Here is a 23,787-nt window from a genome sequence, read left to right on the forward strand (position 1 = left end):
CGCTACCAGTGTTATCAGTATCGTTGAGTTGGAGATAAAGATAATATCGGAGATAATTCGAACACTGGTTGGGATAAGGCTTAGATGATTGTCGTTGTCCTTGTTGTTGGTTATCAAGATATACAAACACATTCTCATTTCTTCACAGCCAGTATATAAAATTCTTTTGTTGCCTACACTGAACCTGCTCTCTTGTGTGCTATATCGTATATCAAATTCATCATTTACAAGCTGGAAAAATCATCTCCTTTGTTTTTCGAACTATAGGTTTTAACTGTGGAGAGGTAGCGAATATTGCGACTCCTGAATGGTTGAGAATAGCCAAAGAAGCTGCAATTCGTAGGGCTTCAATTAATAACCCTCCTCTGGTGTCCCATGTTCAACTGCTTTATGCACTTGCTCTGACATTGTGTTCAAGGTTTGTCCTCACACCATTCCTGATTTTCAAGCATGATCCATGTGTGCATGTGGAATCTGTACATTGTGTGATTTTTTATTAATGTATTTTAGTTTTTCTCTCTTTTCCTCCCATGATTTAATGGCTCATTATGCTTTCTTAAAATTGATGCTTAGATAAAAGAATGTCTTGAATATTGTATCCTCCTTGAAGGTTCCCATTTTCATGCTTTTGCAATTTGTTTCTATTCCCTAGTGATAGAATTGATAGTTGCTGTGCATTAAATATTTGCTTCGTTTCTCATTGCAACTTTTGTTTTAAAATGAAATGAATATGGTTTTTGATGAGCTCAGCTACAATGATTTTTGGCAATCCACCGTTGAAACATTGGTGTGATACCTAGATATTTCAAGATAGATAACATATTTGGGGAGTGGATTTTGACCTCTTCTCTTTAATTTTCATGAATCTAATCTCTCATTTTTGGAAAAAGTTGCGAAGGGGGAAAATGTGCACAAATAAGGAAAAGTAAAAAAAAAAAAAAAGATTTTTTTTTTTGGTAAATTTTTGGGGGATCTAGTTGGGGGTGAATTTCGACCACTTCAATTTTCATGAATCAAATCCTTCATTTTGGGGGAAATTGGGAAGGGGGGGAAGGTATGTTAATATTGTGAAAATTAGAAAAAATAGAAAAATAGGAAATATATTTATTTTTTCAAAACATTTTAGGATCTAGTTGGGGAGTGGATTTCGACCACTTCTCTTCAATTTTTTGGATTTTTTAATTATTTAAAATTTTAAAAATGCAAAAAAAAAACTATTTTATTTTAAGAATAATTATTCTATTTTGAAAAAAACGTATTAATGTTTTCTATTTATGGATGAATGTCGAAGAGTGTGTTGCATTTTTTGATACGAATTACTTTTCGGATTTCTAAAAATTATGGAAAAATAAAAAAAATTCTATTTACTATTAGAGAATAATGTTATTTCATAATTATGCATCCATGTATGGATGGATGTATGATATATGTATGTGTTGATATGTGCATTGATGGATGGATTCCTAGATGTGTTATGGATGGATGGATGTGTTATGCATGTATGGAAGTATCACAAATGGATTGATAGGTGTCTATGAATGCATGAATGCATGTAAGTTTGTAGTATGCATTAATGGATGGGTGGATGGATGGATGATGGATGGTGTATGTATGTATGCATGCATGCATGGATACATTTTTGTTACTATTGCACTAGTTTTTTACAACATCACATGGTTTAGGCCCCTATTAAATGAAAACGTATTATGTGCGGTTCCTTTTTTGCAAATTTTTTATTCCTAAATATGTAAACACATGTCTTTTAGCATCTCCTGAAATTTCATGAAAATTCCAACTTTTTCTTGATGTTTCCCTAATATTTTCCTTAGTCAAAGATACATTTCTTGGTGTCAGCAATATTGAGACATGCTTCCATATCCCCGGTCAGCAATATACGTAATGATACCGATACTCCGAACACTGAATGTGATTGAAAAGTATCGCTTTTGGATATCAAATCTACCTCTAGATGCTACAAACTTGACAACCTGTTCAATAGTAGCTGGAATATACATAATTAGGGAATAAATATAGGAAGAAAGGATAAATATGTGGCTTCTAGTGGAAAAGTTCCTCACCACTTCACAACGTTGGGTCGAAATTTCTAAGAGTGATTGGAATCTGTTGGCTAATGGAACATTTTCACACCATCTGTCCTCTCCCAGAAGTGAACCCTGTCTCCTTACTCTAAATCTGTTGAATCTTCCGAAGGTGTTCCCAACTGATACAATTGCTTTCCATACCGCCAAATCCTTTCTCCGATTGACACTAGTGACTCCCTAGGACCCCAACCAAAAGCATTGACCTTGAGCATCTCCTTCCACTGAGCCTCTTTTCCATCCCTAACTTCCACTGAGCATCTTGGGTTCAAGCAGCTTATCTATCCACAAAGAAGAAGAAGAAAAAAGAAAAATCCATCACCATTTGCCCAACAATGCACAGTTCTTCTTATCCTCTCACACGCTAACCACCATGTCTCTTGGGTTTTCTGCCAACCTTCCATGAATCAAGGTGACATTTGTGGTCCTCTTATTTGTCATTTAATAGGAACTTTTTCTGAATGGATTCAAATCTGTCCACAGTTTGGTGGGTCATTTGATGTGGGATAGCAAGTATACTGGTAGGTTGGCAAAAACAGCCTTCAACAGGTAATCCTCTCAAGGCTAGCTTTCTTCCAAAATTCTCTGTAAGCCCACTTCAAGTTTCTTGAGGAGGCTTACAGTAGCAAAAGGAATACCCAGGTGTTTCACAGGCAGTGGACCCACCGCACAACCTATCACTTGAGCAAGCTGGTCTAGCATCACATCATCTAAATTCATCTGAATAACACTGCATTTTGCGAGATTTACTCTGTCCTAACTCCTAATTCTACTTTGTGACAACAAAGGCTACTTTTAAATGCCTGCAATTCTTGGATTCAACTGACACCAAAAGATGCTGTGAAATCTGTGTATTGGACATGAGTAATTCCAGACCCCGGAGCTTGCATCTTCATACCATTATTGATACTTCCAAAATTGCTCTTGACAGAAGCCTACTAAGAGAGCACTGTTGAAAATATTTGGGGGGGGGGGGGGGGAATCTCCTGGTTGAATCTATGGCTTACTTTTGGGAAAACCTGTAGGACTACCATTTGTCAATATAGAGAACCACAGGAGGTGATGACAAAGCAGTATGCGTCCCATGTTTTTGAAGAAACCTGCGTGATGATGGGATTCTGTTGCTGGCTCAAATGCTGGCCATGCTTGAGGAGATTTTTATTCCTATATCCGGTGAGGATAAATGGATTTGGGAAGCTGCTCCCGATGGCATTTTCTGAGTGCAATCTTTTTTGAAGCTATTGGAGGGAATCCTTCCTTGGATCCCTCAGTGATTTCTTGAATCTGGTTTGCGGCAGCGCCTTTAAAGATCAATGCCTTCTGCTGGATGGAAGCTCTTGATAAAATTCTTTGTATCACGTAATAAAAGAGGTCATGCTCTGCCCAATCACCGATTCCTATGCTTCAATCAAGAAGACAATGTGTTGCACCCATCAATGCACTGCAGATTTGCAAGGGAAGTGTGGATAATGATGTTTGATAGGTTCAAGATCCAGTGGGTCATGCCTAGATCAGTGGAGGCTTTAGTAGCTCGCTGGAGTAACATTGCACTAGCTCCAATTGCTAGTATTAGTTGGGAAGCGGCTTTACAAGCAGTGTTATGGTCCCTGTGGCTGGAGAACAGCAACAGGATTCTTTGAGGGAGATTGTGTATTGTGAAGAAAGTGTTTGACAAGGCTGTCAATCTGATTGTGGCATGGTCACAATGGATTTAAGCATCCCTCTTCAGCTTTTAAGACCTAACTGTGCAGAGGTTGCCCAATGCACTTTTGGAGTTGTCAGGCCCAACGAGATATGGAAAGCTCCTCTGGTGTCCGGCTGGAATTGGGGGTGGGATCATTCTCACTCTGGCATGTGCCTTTTAGAGTTTTCTGATCTGTGGGGTCAGCATGACTATAATATTGGGGAAGTTGTGGCTCTGTTTCGGGGAACTTTATTTGCCATAGAGCATTAATCGTGGCCCCTTCTTATTGAAGATGGTTACGCAAATGTCTATTAAGTGGACCGAGTCAGGAAACCATGCCTGGGAACTGGTCTGGTGGAGAAATTATATGACACTTGTCATAATCGCTGTGGCCTTCTTGCATGAGCATAGAGATGCAAACTCGGAAGCATCGAGTTTGCAAAACTGAGGGTATCTGAGAGAACATGCTCATTTCTTTACAGGTCCTTTCAAGTGATTTGTGGGTGGAATTCATGTGCATGATGTTAGAAGAGGTCTTTAGGTGTTGTTATGGTGTCATTGTACTCTCAGCCTGGGGGCTGCTGTATCTTTTCTCCTCTTTTTAACTAATTTCGATGATATACATAAGACACTAAAGAAGATTTTAGTGTTTTAAAATCTAGCTTTAGATAGTTTGATTGTGCCATAAAAATGGGATATTTATGGAGATAAATGTATTAAAATCTGGTTTCCAGGAATCCCATGAAAAATCCAGTTTGTTTTTTTTAGCCAACTTTATGCCATCTTTCCTACATCAATTGAAAGCAAAGCATTTTAAAAGGAAAGAAAGCAAGTCTTACAAGTTAATTTCATTGGCTTTTGATATGTGTAACTATAAACTAAGTCTTATACCATCTTTCCTACATCAATTGAAAGCAAAGAATTTTAAAAGGAAAGAAAGCAAGTCTTACAAGATCATTTCATTGGCTTTTGATATGTATAACCATAAACTAAACCCTTTTCTTTCCCAGAGTATCTTAGGATACCATTATATCTGTGCAAATATAAAGTAGATGGCATTAAGTTTTTAATAACTATCAAAAACTTTGCCCAGAAGTGATGCTCCAACTGATCCCTATCCCAGGAAAAGGATTAGGGATGCTAGGTGGGTAGCTGGTCATAGAACTTTTATTGAGCGATCATGAAACTCTTGTTTCGAGTATGATTGGAAGAATAAGATTCATAAAGCCAACCCCAATAGCCGGGGGAGGTGGTGGATCAAAGACTAAGACATGAAACAAGGGTATTAGAAAATCAATTTTCATTCTTGGGAGGTCAACAATTGAAGCTACTTGTAAACTTTAGACAATTAGTGGAAAAATATGGAGAGGAGGAAGTATCTATATATGGTTTTTATTAAGGGTGGCAATGGGCCAAGCTAGGCTAGGCTGGGGCCAACCTGACACTTCAGACCAAGGCCTGAGCTGGACATGGGCCTAGCATGATAGGCTGAAAGTCCAAATAAAAAAGGCTAGGCCTAGGTCTGCCCGACCTGATTCAACCCGACCCATGCCAAAAATTGATAAAATTCTTACTTTTCCTTTGAATTTTCCTAATCTATCCTTTTATCAAGCGGGTCATGCATGCTTAAAAAAACATTTTAGAGGAATGAAACCAATGGTCCTCATTTTAAAATAGATGTGATGCAGGACAATTAACCATTTGCTCTAAAAGCTCGAACTGTTAGAATATGGCGAATTAATCCCTTTATCTCATAGCCCAGGCCCCATATCTCATGGGTTAGGACCTCGGCCGAACCCCCTTCGTGGGCCCCAAATCACATGGGCCGCCCACCCCGAGTGTCCCCGCATCCCACGGGCTACCTCACTCGAGCTCGGTGTGAAATGTGCATTAATCACCCCTGGTAAGGAGTCTCGAACATGAGACCTCCCCCGTGGGCCTCATATTGCATGGGTCACCTACCCCAAGGGTGCCCTTACATCCAACAGACGACCCCACTCGAGCCTAGTGTGAAAATGCCCCTGCATTAAGATGGTTGCTGAATGATTAAAATGACATATTGGTAAGATATAAAAATTGGGTTGGGCCGGTTGGGTTGGGTTTTGTTGGGCTAAAATGACTTGAGCCCAAGCCAGACCCGAGAATTTGTTGGCCCATGCATGTTAGCCCCAAGCCCAACCTAGTTAGGTTGGGCAGGCTATCCAGCCCATTGCCACCTTAGTTTTTATGGATCTAGAGAAAACGCTCGATATAGTACCTTGGGAAGTTATTCATTGTGTGATGAGGAGGGAAGGGGTCTCTTCAATGTATATTGAAATCTGTACAAATCCAAAACTGAGAAAGAGGATTGATGTGTGTGAGGGCTAATGTGAAATAAGTAAGAGAAGGAGAGATGAATGAGAGGGAGAGAGAGGCCGACATCTTAGGGTTTTGGGACGTCTCCCCCTCTCTTTCATTAATAAATGTGCGATTACATAAATGCCCTTACGTTTAGATGGGCCTAGCCCACATAACCCACAGTCCTTCAACACTCCCCCACAAGTTGGAGCATATATGTTAATCATGCCCAGCTAGCCACTAAGAAACAAAAACTATGGGGTAGAGATTTAGCGAAAATATTTGCCAAAAGTGCTTTAGATTGTACGTGCTCCATGTCTATGACAATGTCCTTGGACACAATTTTCTCCCTAATGAATTGACAATCCACCTCTATATGTTTTGTTCTCTCGTGGAAGATTGGATTGCTAGCAATGTGTGTTGCTGCTTGGTTATGGCAATAAAGTATCATCATTCCTCCATCGAACAGTAGAAGCTCCTGGAGTAGGGAACAAACCCCATAGAAGCTCGCAGATAGCATGACGTGTGGTCCATGGCCCTATACTCTGCCTCAACAGTAGATTGAGCGACAACACTCTGCTTTTTGCTCTTCCAAGTCACTAAATTTCCTCAAACAAAAGTGCAGTACTTTGAGGTAGAGTTCCTACTTTCCACTAAACCAACCTAATCTGCGTTAGCACAATCCCTATCCTAGAGCTCTCTTCAGGTAGCGAAGGATATGCAAAACCGCATGCCAATGTTGTACCCTTAGTTGATGCATAAATCGACCCACTACTCCAACTGCAAATGAGATGTTGGGCTGAGTAACAATACGATGATGAGCTTCCCCAAGCCTTGGATGCCCTTTTGGATTCTCAAATAATTTCCATCACTGGAAAATCTACTACTCGGTTCCCATTGGAGTGTCACTTGGCTTGCACCCTAACAACCCAGTTTCTTCCCACAAGTCCACATACTTTGGGATAAGTTGATTCTTGAAATTGATAAGGTTATCTCAATCCCTAAAAAGTATCGAAGAGGTCCAAGATCCTTGGTTTGAAATAACTTTTGGATGTGGGCTTGAATTTTTGATATGCTCATAAGATCAGTTCCTGTGATGATGATGTCGTCCACATAGACAACCAAGGCGGCCATCCCTTTGGAACTATGCTTTATAAACATAGAATGATGCACCTGGCATCTATGAAAGCCAAAATCAATCAATGCTCAACTAACTTCTCGAACCAAGTCCTAGGAGACTGCTTATGATCATAAATTGCCTTGTGAAGTTTACACACTTTTCCATTGCCCCCTGAGCAACAAACTGAGGAGGTTGCTCCATGTAAACTTCTTCACTCAGCTCACCATTTAAGAACGCATTATTGACATCTAACTGGTGCAACGACTAAGATTTGTTAACTGCTAACTGCCACAAAGACCAAAATTTGCACAAAGTTTAGTTTAGCAACAGGAGAAAAAGTCTCCATATGGTCCATTCTTATAGTCTGGGTGTACCTTTTGGCCACAAGCTTAGCTTTCAGATGTTCAATTGATCCATTGGGTAAGTGCACGAGCAAAAGCCTCAATAGTAGATGGGATCTTGCTACTTTAAGAATCTGACCTTAGGGCGAAAGCTAGAGAGGAATTTGGCAACACAAAATTCTTCTCTACTGTTGCATAGTCTCATTATTGGTAGTGTCAAATGACCACTTGCTCCAAAAGCTTGAGCCGTTAGAGGATGGTATATCAATGTATATCAAGTGACTTTAACACTCCCCTACACGTGCGGGGTGGAACTCTACACGGGAACATACTGGGCAAGGGTGGAGGGACACTCACAACTCACACCATTTGCACTAATACGAAGCTCCATATTATTCCATAATAAAGTCCTAATTTGGGCATCCATTGCCACCTAATCTTCATACTCTATTGAACTTTCGCCAAGTTTGGGAGAGGTCAAATATTAGAATTTCTTTTTACCCTTTAAGTTATACCTTTACTGATGTGGTCCAGTGTAAGTAATTTGTCCCATTGAGTTTAATCTGAAAGTTCATTGACTAAAAAAGACTCTTGGCTTTTTTCTTGACATCCATTGATCAAGGAGAAATCAAACACCCAAGTAGGAACAAGTAACTTTAACTTCTTTTTTTCTGTTTTTTTTTTGAAAGATAACATGCTTTTATTAAAAAGAAGCAACACAAAAACAAAAGCAGCAAGAAAACAAAAAGCAGATGTGTCGAGAAGGCGACCAAACTACATCTCGAGAAAAAGAAGATTACATCCCTTAAGCTTAGACACGCAAGAAGCCATTCAATTAGGAGAGATCTAACCTTATGAGAGGTTCCCTCTGATGAGTTCCTTTCATTTCTGAAGCACCTTGTGTTTCCTTCCTCCCAGACAGCCCACCAAATAATCCAACAAGGTCATTCTCCACAATATCTTTCTCATCTTTCCAATGCCCGCAATATGCCAAGCTAGAAAGAGCTCACCCACCGGCAGCCAGATGGACAGACACCTGAAACCGCACAAAGTATCCTCCCAAATCTTCTCCATAAAGGGATAGTGGATGAAGAGATGGTCAATTGTCTCTTTGTGAACCATACAAAGAAGGAAAACATTCAGGAGAACCATTGACCTTTTGCGGAGATTGTCAATAGTTAAACTTTTTTCCTACCAACCAACCATCCAAAAGCAACTATCTTGGGAGGGACATTTTAGTGCTGAAGAAATTTGGTGTGCCCCACCTCATCTTGTCGATCAACGACTTGGATGAGAGAGTAAAAGGAGTGGACCATGAAAGATCTAGACTTGTTTGCCCTCCAAAACATCTTATCCATATCAAAAGAAGCCGGGGAGCAAAGATGAACGCGGTCCGAAAGCACCACATATTCAGCCACTTCTTCATCACGGAGGAATCTCCCACAAGGGGATCCCAAACAACCATTTCCCCATCGTGAGAGAAGCAACCATCCACCATTATAGAGGTATCCAGGGCTAAACAGTAGATTCTTGGGAAGTTGACTTTTGAGGGGGGAGGTTCCCACCCATATATTGTCCCAAAACCAGTGTTCGAAATATCAGTATCACACAATATATTGTACCCTCGGGATACAGATACGTATCAGTTATCGCACGGGATATATCCTTTGTATCGCAAAGTTTATCGCACTTTTTGGGAAACATGGGGAAACATTGGGAAAATGGTTGAATTTTTTAATGAAACTTTGGGGATTGTTAAAAGGCCCTTAATACACACTTTTAAATCATAACATCTCAAAAAAAGATGCACATAATAAATTTCCTTTGTATAGGGTCCCACGCTATGCGATGTTTAACTGAACTAAGGCAACTATATTTAAATTGAATGCATGATATTTATAAATATATCATAGTCATGTGTGAGAACACAACCAATCAAGTGTAGCTCGCTAAAATAAAGAGAAGGTATAAAATTCATCCTTATAATTTCAAATTTAGGTGGGCCTCACAACGTGAATTTATCAATTTGGAAGAAGTTTTACATTGTTCCCACTGGTATGGCCCACAATAATTTTTTAATCAACATGTTTTACCCTACAGAGCTGTGACGGTTTTATTCCCAGCATGTTTTCACTTCATACGGTTTTATTCCTAGCATGTTTTCACTTCACACCGTCCATTTATTTTTTCAAATAAACTTTTCAAATCTCAAGTGGACCCGTGACAAATCCACACCGTCTATCTAAAAAGGTTTCAACGGTGGAAATCATTATTCCAACTATTTCCTATGGTATGGTCCACTTGATCTTTGGGTATGATTAAATTTTGAGCTCAGTCGTTAAATTAAGATGGAAAAACCGATGGACGACCTGTATAGATCATATACATTCATGGTGTGCCCAATAGAATTTACTCAGTACGATAATAGCGTACTGAGTAACTTAGTACGCAACCCAATTGACGTGACCATGGACGTCACCAACTTCTGTGGGTCCCACCATAATGTATTTTTTGTTTCCACACCGTCCATACATTTGAATGGCTCATTTTATGGCATGAGCCAAAAAATGGGTAAGATCCAGAGCTCAACTGGACCCCACCACAAAAAACAGTGGAGAGAGTGACGTCCACCATTACAAACTTATTTTGATGGCCACGAGTTTTTGATCAAGATGATATTTTATCCGATCTGTCCATACATTTTACCAAATAATTTCAGGGCTTTAGCCCAAAAATAAAGCATATACAATATTCAAATGGGCCACACCATATAAAACAGTTGAATTGAACATCTACCGTTGAAAATTTCTTGAGGGCAACTTGGATGATTAGATCAAACTTATATTAGTATTTTCCCTTCATCCACATCTGTATCATCTTTTTAACGGTTTGGATGAGCAATAAACATCACCGCAGGGGCGGAGAAAGGTTTCAATGGTGGAAATCAGTATCCCACGTCACCAAGCTCTGTGGACCCCACCATAATGCATGTGCTGTATCCATACCATCCAACCATTTTTACAGCTTGTTTAATGGCATGAGAAAAGGAATGATATAGATCTAAAGTACAAGTGGACCCATCACAGAAAACAGTTGAAGCAGTCACACCCACCGTTAAAATATTTATAGGGCACACCATGATGTGTTTTTTTTAGATCCAACCTATTTGTAAGTTAACATACAGATAGATGAAGTGAAAACAAAAATATAAGCTTGATCGGAGACTTCTGTAGCCCCTGAGAAGTTTTGAACGGTGGATGCCATTGTCCCCACTGTTTTCTATGGTGGGGTCCACAGAGCTTGGTGACGTCAATTCAGTAGCGATTTGGCTACTGAACTTAGGGATCAACCCATTAAATTAGATGGGAAAACAGATGGACGGCGTGGATAGACTACATACATTAAAGGTGGGCTCAATTGAATTTACTGCGTATGATAAGAGCGTACTATGTAAACCACCACAACGAAGGTTTCCCTTTCCGTCTCCTTCACATAAAAATCGCGAGGGTTTTCAGATGAAAATTGCGCCCCTCTTATTCCGTTTCCCTCTCCTTCACGCACGCAATGCTTCCGGACCCACGTTCTCTCGAGCCGAAAAAATCGAAGAAAGATGGATCCAGATACTTACCTGTAGATGGCCCACCTCCGATCATTGCTACAGCCTATGGCTACATGTACTCTCCGATTTCTCCGTTTTTTTTTTTTCTCCACAACCCGGCATGGTAGCTTTTTATCGTTGTGGGTTGTGGGTTGTTGGCTACGTGAGACTCGTGAGTCCCCTGTAAACACACGGCTTGTCTGTTTGTCAATTTCCGACGATAATGGAGGCGGAAATACCGCGATATTGCACGGTGTGGGTTGTATCGGCGATATCGACGATATATCGTGCGATATCGATGATATTAGCTGGTATCTGGATTTGTGAATTTTCGATATCTTCCTGGGGTTATCGGAGGAGTTTCGTCTCGCTAGGGCCCGATACTAATAATATCGGCCGATATTTCAAACACTGCCCAAAACTGGATTCTCTCTCCATTGCCCAAAGAGAAGCTGAACCCTTTCATAATAGCTTTCTTTTCACGGAGGAGACCCCTTTCCACAAGGCCGACTATCTATATCTAGAGAATTCCCTCGTCCACCAACCTGCAATCGAGCACTCATACTTGTTCTTAACGACTTCTTTCCATAGTTCTCCATCGTCCTCTCCAAATCTCGAAAACCACTTGCCGAGCAGCACCTCGTTCATGGATTTGAGGTCTTTGATTCCTGCGCTTCCCTTTTCATAGGCTGTGCAAACTTCATTCCACCCATCAAATGGAACTTCTTTTTGTCATCCGCCCCATGCCATAAGAAGCCATGTCTAATTTTCTCAAGTCTTGAAAGTACCAAAGCTGGACATTTGAAAATAGACACGTAGGAGAGAGGAAGGTTTGATAAAGCTGCTTGGTAAGAGTGATGCACCTTCCAAGAGAGAGTTGGGGACATTTCCATCTTGCCAATTTCTTCTTCCCCACGCAAACAGGGAAACCCACAATTATGGTAGGAAGCGCCCTGGCTGTACAATGAGGGATTTGGCTAAAAGCTCCTCTTCCCCCGCTTCCATCCACACACCAAACAACTTGCTTTTTGCAATATTGACCTTTAAGTCGGAAATTGCTTCAAAGCCATGGATGATAGTTTTCAGCTTGTCCACCAAATATTTCCATAGAAGTGTCACAGAAAATAAGTGTCTTCTACAAATTGGAGACGAGTAAGTTTAACTTACCCGCACGTATCTTAGGAACCGATGTATATCAACGAACACAATCATTTGATAGAACGTCTTGTTTCAACACCTTCACATGCACATTGATTCTTTAATCATTGCAATGCTCTCCTTTGACACATTGTCGATCTCAAATCTGATCACATTTCTGGCCATAAACACATGATGCCCCACTTTTGTCCATCAAGATGGATCTATATGAAAGTGAGCCTCACACACATTCGTAGGACATGATTACACGGCCCACCATACGGTAGTTGAGAGAGATTTGTGTAGATCAGCCTCCAACGACCTTAGATTTACTCTTCAAAACAATGAAAGGAAAAAGAAAAGAGAAGAAACATTGAAGAAGAAGGAAGAGATTGATGCCCATATCAATGTCGCTCTAATAAATTGTGGATGGATTGAGAAGGAGGAAAGAGAAGAAGAAAAGACGAGGAGAAAGAATGAGAATTAGGGTTCACACGTCCCCACTTCTCTCGAGTTTATAAACATGGTTTTCAATATTTACAAGAATGCCATTGATAGCAAAAGCAAAAAATACCCACTATGTCCTAAACCTAGATGGGCCTAAGAATGGGCCAACATTCACATCCAATAACAATTTGATTAGGTTTAAGCTTCCAGATTTATACCTTTATGGGGTTTTAGTAATTGTTAGCAAGTCTTTTTAGAGAGGGGCCTGCTATATCACTGAACTGCAGTATTCTCTATCGTACAGTAACACAATAAAGCTACAGTACTCTTGTCTTAGTTGGCAGTATCTCAAAAGAGTCCTAGTTTAGTTTAGTGTTTTTTTTTTTTTTTTGTTTTTTTTTTCTATTTTTGTTTGCTTGTTGCTCAATAGCTTTCCCAGGTTTAGGAGGTTTTGGATTACAAGTGGTCCCTATAAACTCCATTTATCATGCAATCACAGGTAGGGTTTTCTTTATGAGAAGTTTACTAATAGTTCTCTTTTAGCTTATTCCTGCAACTAGAGTATTCTTGGAGAGATTCTTCAAGTTTTGGTGGAGATATTCTAGCAAACATGTGGTGAGACTTTGCACAAGGTATGGGTTGAGACTAGAGAGATTCCAAACCACCTATCCTTCCATCTTTAAATAATTTCTTATCAGCGTATACTGGAAATACTAGGGCGAGATATGGTTGCATTCAACTTTTGTTTTTTGGTACTTTCAGTTTCCCTTAGTTCTAATACTTTATTTCTATTTATAATGTCGTCATCTTTATGATCCTTCTCTGTTTTTTCTTTTTCTTTTGAACTGCTGTGGTAATAGCGATCCCATTTGCAGTGTTCAACAGAGGAATTGTAAGGCTTTGCTCATCAGCAAAAGTATAGCCTGCTGACACAGGTCTGCATAAATGTGTTGCATGTAGTTTGATGATCTGAATGGTTAATCTGATGGGCCCCAACGTGGATAGGGCATGCCTTGGAAACCTCCCTGTCCGGCTTGTCCTATTTATTCAATAATTAGCCTTTCTTCCATTGAATTTCAACAGTTGCTGTGTGTTTTTCTCTTCACCTTCTCTTCGTAGGTCACTATATTGAAGGGTTAGGATCTTCCAATCCAGGAGAGTTTGTGGGGCATCCCCATCCATGGCTGCACAGGTACTGAATCCTGTGAGTTGACAAACTATACATTTGCTGGTGAGCAGGACTCGGTAGTTATTCTCAAGGCTTCTTTGTTCATGCATTGCGAGGTTCAACTACTAATTCAGTTAGGTATTAGGGGGTAGCTTCTCTAGGCTACCTGAATCTTTATACGTTGTCGTCTTCTTTCTGCAGGATACCAATGAGCATCAGTAATGAGCCTCGGAGCTCAAGATTGAAAGATAAGAAGAGAGGTGAAGGAGATGTAATGGTCAAAGAGCTATTTGTGCAGAATGTAATAGAAAATAATGACTTAATGCGTGCTCTTCTTGAAAATGGGGCTTCTTGCATTCTTCTTCCGCGAAATTCTTCAGACGTGCATTTGAGCTCACATTTGTATGCTGGATCCCGAATAAAGGTAAAGCCCAGGCAATTACTTGGTTTATGCAGTCCCAAGGAAGCAACGGATGGCTCAAAAATTTTACTTTCCGATGGTATCATGCTAGACAGGAATTCATGGCTCAGGCATTCGAATGGTTCCTGTTCAGAGAAGGGAAAATTAGTTTCTGTATGCCAAGAAGGAAAGAGGCTTCCCACCGTAAAATACAGTCGATATGGAAGTAATGATTTGCATGGTTCCACTTCAGGCTTGTGGAGTATGGATTGTGGAAAAGAAGCAACATCCCAAGGAGGAGCATTGTTGGATGGAGGGCGATTTTCATGTGTGACATGTGGGATATTGAGCTTTCCATGTGCCGCTATCATTCAACCAAGAGAAGCCGCAGCTACGTACCTCATGTTTTCTGATTGCAATTCTTTTAGTGATCAGATAGTTGGCCCTGGAGTCAATGATGACATAGACAATGGTGCAGGTGCGGATTATATTTCTGATCTGGATTCCCGTTCAGGTATTCTGCAGCCTTTTTGCATGAAATGATGCATGTGTTTGGCCTGGACATAATAACTATGTGATGCATTTGTTAAATTGTTACTTTAACATTAAAATTTAGTTACTATTTGGTTTTATTCACCCTCTCCTGATTCTTGGTGTTGGACTGTTCCTTGTATTGCTGTCATATGACAATGGATTGAAGTTTAGTCGATCTCCTGTGACTGTTGTGCAAGGTACTCCAAAATGGTTATGTAACAGCCATAACGGTAACATTGGTAATTGTTACATGTTACGGATAATTTGACTTGTAATGGCTAAAATAGGTTTTTCAAAATAATAATAATAAATAAATAAATAAATAAAAATAAATCCATAACGGCCATTACAGCCCATATTGTAACTGATGCTGGACAATTAACCATTTGCTCTAAAAGCTCAAAATGATAGAGCATGGCGAATTAATCCCCTTGAATCATAGCCCAGCCCCCACATCCATAGGTTAGGTCATCGGCTAAACCCTCCTCATGGGCCCCAAATCCATAGGTTCCGTCCCCTCGTGGGCCCCAAATCAGATGGGTTCCGCCTCACACGGCCCCCAAATCCATGGGTTCTGCGGGCCCTCCACCCCGAGTGTGCCTCCGCATCCCACATGCCACCCCACTTGAGCCCGGTATGAAAATGCCCCCGCATTAATCACCCCCAGTGAGGAGTCTCAAATGCGAGACCTCCCACTCTAATACCAATTTGATGTAGGACAATTAACCACTTGCTCTAAAAGCTCCAATTGATAAAGCATGGTGAATTAATCCCTTTATCTCATAGCCCAGGGCCCACATCAATGGGTTAGGTCCTTGGCCGAACTCTCCTCATGGGCCCCAAATCCATGGGTTTTGCCCCATCATGGGCCCCAAATCACATGGGTTCTGCCTCACATGTGCCCCAAATCCATGGGTTCCACGAGCTACCCACCCCGAGTGTGCCCCTGCATCTCACAGGCCACCCCACTTGAGTCCAGTGTGAAAATGCCCCCACATTAGTAACAATAATGGATGTGGCTGTTACGACCACTGTTACTATTATGGAATACCTTGTTGTGTCGATGTGGTATATAACTAACATTGTCTGAGCCAAGGTTAATTGGACCATGGCTCACTCTAGCATGTGCTATTGGCAATGGGTATGTGGTATTAGGGGTGGCATTAGGGTGCGCGACCTGCTTCTTGAGAGATCTACCCCAGCTTTGGACGATGCTTGGACTTTTTAGCTTGGCTTGTGGGCTAGGTTTGGGCCTAAGGTGTAAGCAAGGTATGCCAAAACAGTTACATAACAGTAATGGTGGCAACTAGCATTTCTTGCGTTGTGGGGTCAAAACGGCCATTACAGAAAAGTGGTCCCTAATGATCAAATAGAAACAATTAAATGGATATATATATATATATATATATATATATATATATATATATATATATATATATATATATATATTTATGTATGTATGTATTTTTTTTTCCCAAAAAAAAATAAAAATAAATCTGCTACGGTCCATAATGAGGCTAAAACAGATTTAGGAAGTTGCTACGGAATAACTTGCATGTTTGGCTAGATCAATTTTTGGACTAGGATGGCTATGGTCATTTTAGCCCGACTCGGCTTGGATGCAGGGGTATTGTGTAATTTTAACATTAACCTAACCTTAGATCCTCTCATTCTCTCTCCTTTCTTAAAGGCTTCGAACCCACCCTCTCTCTCTATTTCAAAAAGCTTCAAAACCCCGGGCATCTAGTATGTGGTTGCTCTTTACAACCAGCTAATCCCCATCCCCTTCTCTCTCTCTCTCTCTCTCTCTCTCTCTCTTTCCCTTTGATTTTATTTTGTGGTGATTGGAACTTCAAGAGTTGTAGCTGAACATATAAGTTTTGACAATTTCCCTTACACACACACACACACACACACAAAATTGACACCCATGATTCATTTCTCTGATTATTGGTGTTGTAAGACCCAGTTTAGATGGTGATGATCCAAACTCTCCAAATTTGAAGATCCAATCATGGTTTGCTAACAAGATCAATGGCTTGGATGATCGAATCATGGATTCCATTCATTAGTCAGTAGGGCCCTGGTCCAACCTTTTTCTTTCGGGCTTGGGCTTGGGCTTGCTAGGGTTTTTCAGTATTGATGCCTGCATCGTACCTTGGGAAATGGAACTATATCGTTATCACATGGGAAATATCACTTGTATTGAGGAATTTATTGCTGTTTGAGGGAAATATTGGGAAAGTGATGGAATTTTTTAATGGAACTTCGAGAGATGTTAAAAGAGACATGATTACACACCTAAAACACAAAACATTACAAAAAACGAGTATCCATAATAAGTTTCTATTGCATAGGGGTTGAAATTATAAATTATTTGATAGAAGTGACGTAGTTGTGTATCCAAAATGAGTTTATATCATTCAAATATCCTAAATTACAAGTAATGAAATACAAAAATACAACCATATATTAAAAATAACAAAAAACTATACCTTTGCCACAAACCATAGAGTTATGAGATTGCTAGAAGCCGCCATCTCCGTACCCATTAGGGCAGCCATTGTAGCGTTGCTCCACATATCTTTAGTACTATGCTCAGGTCATGATAAAATGGTATTGAGTCATACTCTCGTGTATTGCTGGTACTCTTATCTAAACTAGATCATTATGCCCATCCATGGGTACTGCTTTATCGTGATCGTTTGCAGTTGTTGTGGTTTTGCACTTCCATACCCATATGAGTTGCTTGAAAACATCCGTAGGTAGTCATACAACTGATATCCCTGCCTGTATATGTAGGCATACTATTGCCCATGTCCATAGTTGGGTGATTGTGATTGTTTGCCTGTTGGAGTTACTCGTCCTATATTTGTACGATCCATACAATCCATATTTGGGAAAGAGTGATTGAGCAAAGACTAAGGCATGAGCCGAATGTATTAGAAAGTCAGTTTGGTTTCATGCCATGGAGGTCTACTACCGAAGCTATTTTCCTACTTACACACTTGTTGGAGAAATACAGGGAGAGGGAGGATCTCCACATGGTCTTTATTGACTTGGAGATAACTTAGAGAAAGTTATAATAGCATCCCTGGAGAGTTAATCTGGTGGCCATTGGGAAAGAAAGGAGTTTCAAGAGGATATATTGACATAATTAAGGATGTGTATGAGGGAGCAGAAATGAATGTGAGGACCTCTAGTGGAGAGACAATTGAGTTCCCAATTACTGTAGACTTGCTCCAGGGGTTGGCATTGAGCCCGTACCTTTTCGCATTGGTTATGGAGTTAACGAGGCATTTGCAAAAAGAGATCCAACAGCGTATGTTGTTTGCAGATGGCATACTTTTGATTGACAAGATGAGGGAGGGCATAAACCAAAAAGCTAGATTTATGGAGGGTGCTTTAGAATATGAAGGATTTAAAATTAGTTAAACTAAATATGGAGTACAATTTTAGTAACGATAAGAGGGGGAACGAGGAATTAGTTAAGATTGGCAGTCAAGATGTTTCCCAAAATGACCACTTTCGATATCTTGGGTTGATAATTCATGAGAGTGGAGGGAGGCGCCGCTTGTCAAACATCGTCTTAGGTTGTTGTTCAGTGATCTGCCCCTGTCGAACGAATTGGAGGGCTTTGTATGGCGGTGATGGCGGGTTGGATCATCATTAATTATTCCAAACTATTTACATAAACTTGCCTCCCTGAAACATAACCTATATTTACTCACATCTCTTTTTTGATCATTATATGATGGCTATAAGAGTTGGTTTGGATGAATTCAGGGATACAATGGGAGGCGAAACAAAGAAAAGAAAGGAAATAGTAAGAAGGAAGTTTATGGTTGTGTCTACTATGACACTACACAACCCTCATATTATATATAAACATGTACATATGGTGCTCTAGCAGAGCATACAAAACCATATACGCACACAAACAAATAAAAACACACTCAGATACATATATATTTCAATACTCCCCATCAAGTTGGAGCATAGATATCAATCATGCCCAACTTGTCGACTAGATGACGCAAGGAGTCCCGAGCAAGGGAATTAGTGCTGCTTCCCGGAATGAATGAATGAAGTTGCAATTTCTTTAGCGGCCACCTTTTCACGGATGAAGTGACAATCAATTTCAATATGTTAGGTGCACACATAAAACACATGATTGCTGGCAATATGAATGGCAGCTTGGTTGTCACGATACAAAGGAATCGAGCCAGGAGGGTAACCAAACTCTTGTAATAAGGTGCGAAGCCACATGAGTTCACACATCGCATGGGCCATTGCTCTGTATTCAAGCCTCCGCCATGGATCAAGCAATCACAAACTGCTATTTACTGTTCCAAGTGACCAGATTACCACCCACAAAGGTGCAATACCCAAATGTAGATCGACGATCATGAAGAGTACCAGCATAGTCATCATCGGAGTAACCAGAGAGATGAAGGTGACCATGTCGCTGGAATCATATGCCTCGACCAGGTGCCATTTTAAGATAACAGAGGGCCCGGTATATAATAGAAAGATGGGCCATACGAGTTGCGTGCATAAACTGACTGACAATGCCTACTACAAACGAAAGGTTTGGCCATGTAATAGCCAAATAAATTAGGCGTCCAACTAATTGACGATACATGTCAGGATCAAATAAGAGTTCGCCATCATCAAGAACTTTCTTAGCAACATCCATAGGAGTTGCAACAGGTTGACACTCAAGCATGCTAGTCTCAAATAAGAGATCAATGGCATATTTCTGCTGCAATAGAACAAGTCCAAATTGGGATCTAGCCACTTCAATACCGAGAAAGTAGCGAAGTGTATCCAAATCTTTAATAGAAAATTGTGTTTGAAGAAAGGTTTTGAGAGTAGTAATGCCCTTGGCTTCATCACTGACTAAGACAATATCATCTGCATAAACTAGTAAAACTATAACAATACGACGACAGATGATGAGAGAGTGATCTGAATGGTTGCGAACAAAGCCGAAGTCCAACAATGCGCGGCTAAACTTATCAAACCAGGCTCGTGGTGATTGCTTAAGACCATAGATAACCTTCTTGAGACGACAAACCCAATGTGAGCCGCTGGTTAGGGAGAATCGTGGTGGTTGATCTATATACACTTCCTCAGCAAGGTCACCATGAAGAAATGTGTTTTTCACATCTAGTTGCAATAACGGCCAAGATAGATTTGCTGCAAACGAGATGATCACACGAATTGAATTAAACTTGGCCACAAGAGAAAAGGTCTCGAAGTAGTCCATACCATAAGTTTGAGTGTAGCCCTTGGCGACTAATCGAGCTTTATACTGGTCAATTGATTCATCTGGAAGATATTTAATAGTATAAACCCATCGACATCCAGCTGTCTGCTTACCCTTGGGCAAGGGAACTAGCTCCCGTGTATCATTTTGTTCAAGAATTGCATTTCTTCCATCATGGCTTTAGTCTAGTCAGGGCTGCTTATTGCTTCCTTCACATTTCATGGGATAATAGAGGTGGATATGGAAGCTGCAAAAGATTGGAAAGAATGTGAAAAACAGTGATAAGAAACATAATTACTAATGGGATGCTTTGTGCATGACCAAGAAGGCTTGTGCAAGGTAGTAGGAAGATCATCAGGAGATGGAGAGCTTATACCTGAACCACTAACTGAAGCAAACGAGATGATGGGGGCTGTGAATGTGATGATATTTATATCCTCAATGATGCACCTGAGTTAGCGTCCGGTGCCTTGTCCTTGGAAAAAGAATTAGTTTCTAGATGGCATTGTCGCCTAGGGCACCCATCATTGTCTCATTTAAAACTCTTATTTCCTTCAATTTCTACATCTACTCCCTCGTGTTGTGAAACTTGTGAGCTCTCCAAACATCATCGAACTGTATTTCCTCTTAGTTCATCTGAGAGGAAACCCAAACCATTTGAGTTAGTCCACTCTGATGTTTGGGGCCCTGCTCCTATTACCTCTCCTTTTGGATACAAATACTTCGTTACTTTCATTGATGATTGTACTCGAATGACGTGGGCTTACCCTCAAAATCTAAGCATGAGGTGTTTGATATGTTAAGGTATTTTATAATGAGGTGGTTACCCAATATCAATGTCCTATCAAAATTCTACACTCTGATAATGGGGAGGAGTATATGTCGTATGCCTTTCTAACTTTCTTGCAGGACCATGGTATTTTATCTCGTACCTCATATCCTTGAACCCCTCAATAGAACGACATCGTTGAGCGAAAGAACTGTCATCTTCTTGATGTCACCCGCACTCTCTTACTTGGTATGAATCTTTCGAAACATTATTGGGATGATGCCTTGCTTACCGATGTATTTTTTATTAATCGTGTTCCATCAAGGATGCTATCATACAAGTTCTCAGTTGAATTTTTGCATCCTCATGAGAAACCATTCCTTTATCCCCCAAGATTTTTGAATGTACATGTTTTGTTCAAATTCTTGACGAAAACAATGATAAGTTGAGTCCATGGGCTATAAAGTGCGCCTTTTTAGGGTACTCTCGATCTCAAAAGGGGTATAAATGTTATGACCCTCTTAACCTATAAAAGATATGTATTCGCCAATGTGACATTCTTTGAAGATGTTTCATATTTTTTTGATAAATGGAAGTCTCTACATGACCCTCTTACTGGTTAGGGGGAGCATGCGTAGTCTAGTTCCATACCTCTCCTTGTTCCTTGTCTTGATGACGCTCCCACTCCATCTATCTCAAAGCCTATCATCGTGTATCATCGACGGACTAAATCTTCTATTGATCGGTCGCCCATCATCTTGTCTGCTTCAGCTAGAGATCATGAAATACACAATGAGAAGGGAAGGTTACTAAACAATTCAAGGATTTCGTGAGTGAACTAACATATAATAGATTAAGAGGAATGCTTGAGACATGTAGAATTGACGACAAATGCATAGAGGAAAAGAGATTGATGGAACCCATTCCTGATACAAGGGTTTGGCTTCCGTCAACAATAGTGACGAACTGTGATTGGCTAGTAGGATGGTAATAATTAAACATATGAGATTTACTAGTCATGTGAGAGGTGGCACTGGAGTCAATGACCTAGGGAGAAGAAGATGACACACTGAAAGCAGTACCTGACTAGGTTATCATGGCTCTGGAAGTGTTAGGAACATCACAAACATCAAGTTGCATCGATGCATCGTTGGCCTCATGAGACAAAAGAACTAAATCATTCGAGGAAGGTTTCTTTACTGTAGACAACAATGAAGTCTTCACAGTGCTAGTGAAGGCACTACTGGCAACAAATACCCCAAATACAGAAGAAGTTTTGTCCTTCGTTGGGTTCTAGCAACACAAAAAACAGGACCACAACAACTACAAAGGAGCTTATAGACATTGAGACATTCTCAAACTTGTACTAATATAGTGGCCACACTCATAATGAAATCCGAATCAGACATGGAAGTCACCCATACACTAGATCATATCCAGAAACAACATGACGAGTTTTGGTGTATAGCCAGTCCCCAAGCCCCAATATGGTCCAACCAAAACCCTGTTCGGCTCACTGCTCTCTCAAATCTTCTCATCCAACGATAAAAGTCTCATGAATTGTCAAGGACAAGAATCCAACCTAGGTATGGAGGAAAAATCAAGGAAACATCCCCCAATTTGAGATGAATCACCGAAACTCAAAGATTTGGGGATTTTCTATCAAATGTGAAAAACAGTTCAAACATGCCTCAAAGGGCCGCAAACAATTCTGCAAAAATCTCCATAAATCTTCTAAAATCAAGTTGCTTCAAACTATGTTCTTCTAGTTGAAAGAGGAGTCATACGGAATATACAATGCTGGCGTCAGCCATATGATTGCTGGCATCAACAAGTTCTAGTAGCAACACTAATCAACTCGCACAAACCTTGCTTTAATGCCAAGTTGGTTTGGATGGATTCAAGGAAAGAATGGGAGGATAAATGAAAAAAGAAAAGGAAATAGGACGAGGGAAGTTTATGGTTGTGTGTCTACAATCACACTACACAACCCTTATATTATATGTAAACATGTACATATGGTGCTCCAACAGAGCATTGAAAACCATATACACACACAAACAAATAATGACACACTCGTACACACACACACATATATTTGATACATATATCTCAATAATAAGACTGAGGCATGCTTTACGGGATAAAATGTTGGGCAATTAAGGAACAACATGTTCATAGGATGAGTCAGTGTTTGCAATATCGATAATATCAACGGATATTATTGATATCACATGTCAGCGATACAAAATCGATGGGTAATGACAAAAAAAAAAAAAAAAAAAAAAAAGAAGCCCAGATTCCTGAATATCAGTGATAATCTCACAAAGTATCGTTATGTATCAGAGATATTGTGCGGTATTGATTTTTTTTTTTTTTTTTAATGGATTTTACAAATATCGACAGATATTGTCAATAGTTCACAAGAAACGCATGTTGTCCTTCCCAAAAACTCCAAAAACCGATTTTTTTTTCCCATTTTTCTTCAAATTTCTCTCTTCTAACCTGTTTGTGGGTGGATATTGGTCTATCTTTTGCTACCATTTGAGAGAAAAACCCACATTTGAAATAAGAGTAAAGATTTTCTTGCATTTGGGTTGTTTCTTATTCGCTGAGTAATTTTTCATTTTGATCCTTTTTTTTTTTTTTCTTTTTTTCATATAAAATGAATTTGAAATCATAAGAAATCCTTGATTCTTCTTCCTTTGGATGGAAAATCAAGGATTTCAACCTTTGATTTTGAGATTTGAGGAAAATTGGGGAAATTTTGAAAAATTCCCAATTTCTCCCAAATTGTTTGTAATGTTCGACTCCAAACATGAAATCAAGCATGTATGATGGCTAATCTACTAATTTGTTAAGTTTTTTTTCAAATTTTGGA

The 23,787-nt window shown here is 40.0% G+C and overlaps 1 protein-coding gene across 2 annotated transcripts in view; it reads left to right on the forward strand.

The window, feature by feature from the left end:
- LOC131246214 (lysine-specific demethylase REF6-like) overlaps window positions 1–23,787 on the forward strand; it is a 59,082-nt gene that overhangs the window by 14,509 nt on the left and 20,786 nt on the right. Inside the window, exons 4-5 of one of the 2 annotated variants that reach the window (XM_058246118.1) lie at window positions 268–418; window positions 14,133–14,845. In XM_058246118.1, the coding sequence (XP_058102101.1) occupies window positions 268–418; window positions 14,133–14,845 (864 nt within the window). The remainder of the gene's footprint in view (window positions 1–267; window positions 419–14,132; window positions 14,846–23,787) is intronic. The other variant, XM_058246119.1, reaches the window with a different exon arrangement.

The sequence above is a fragment of the Magnolia sinica genome, chromosome 5, assembly GCF_029962835.1.
Source record: "Magnolia sinica isolate HGM2019 chromosome 5, MsV1, whole genome shotgun sequence".
Classification (NCBI taxonomy): Eukaryota; Viridiplantae; Streptophyta; class Magnoliopsida; order Magnoliales; family Magnoliaceae; genus Magnolia; species Magnolia sinica.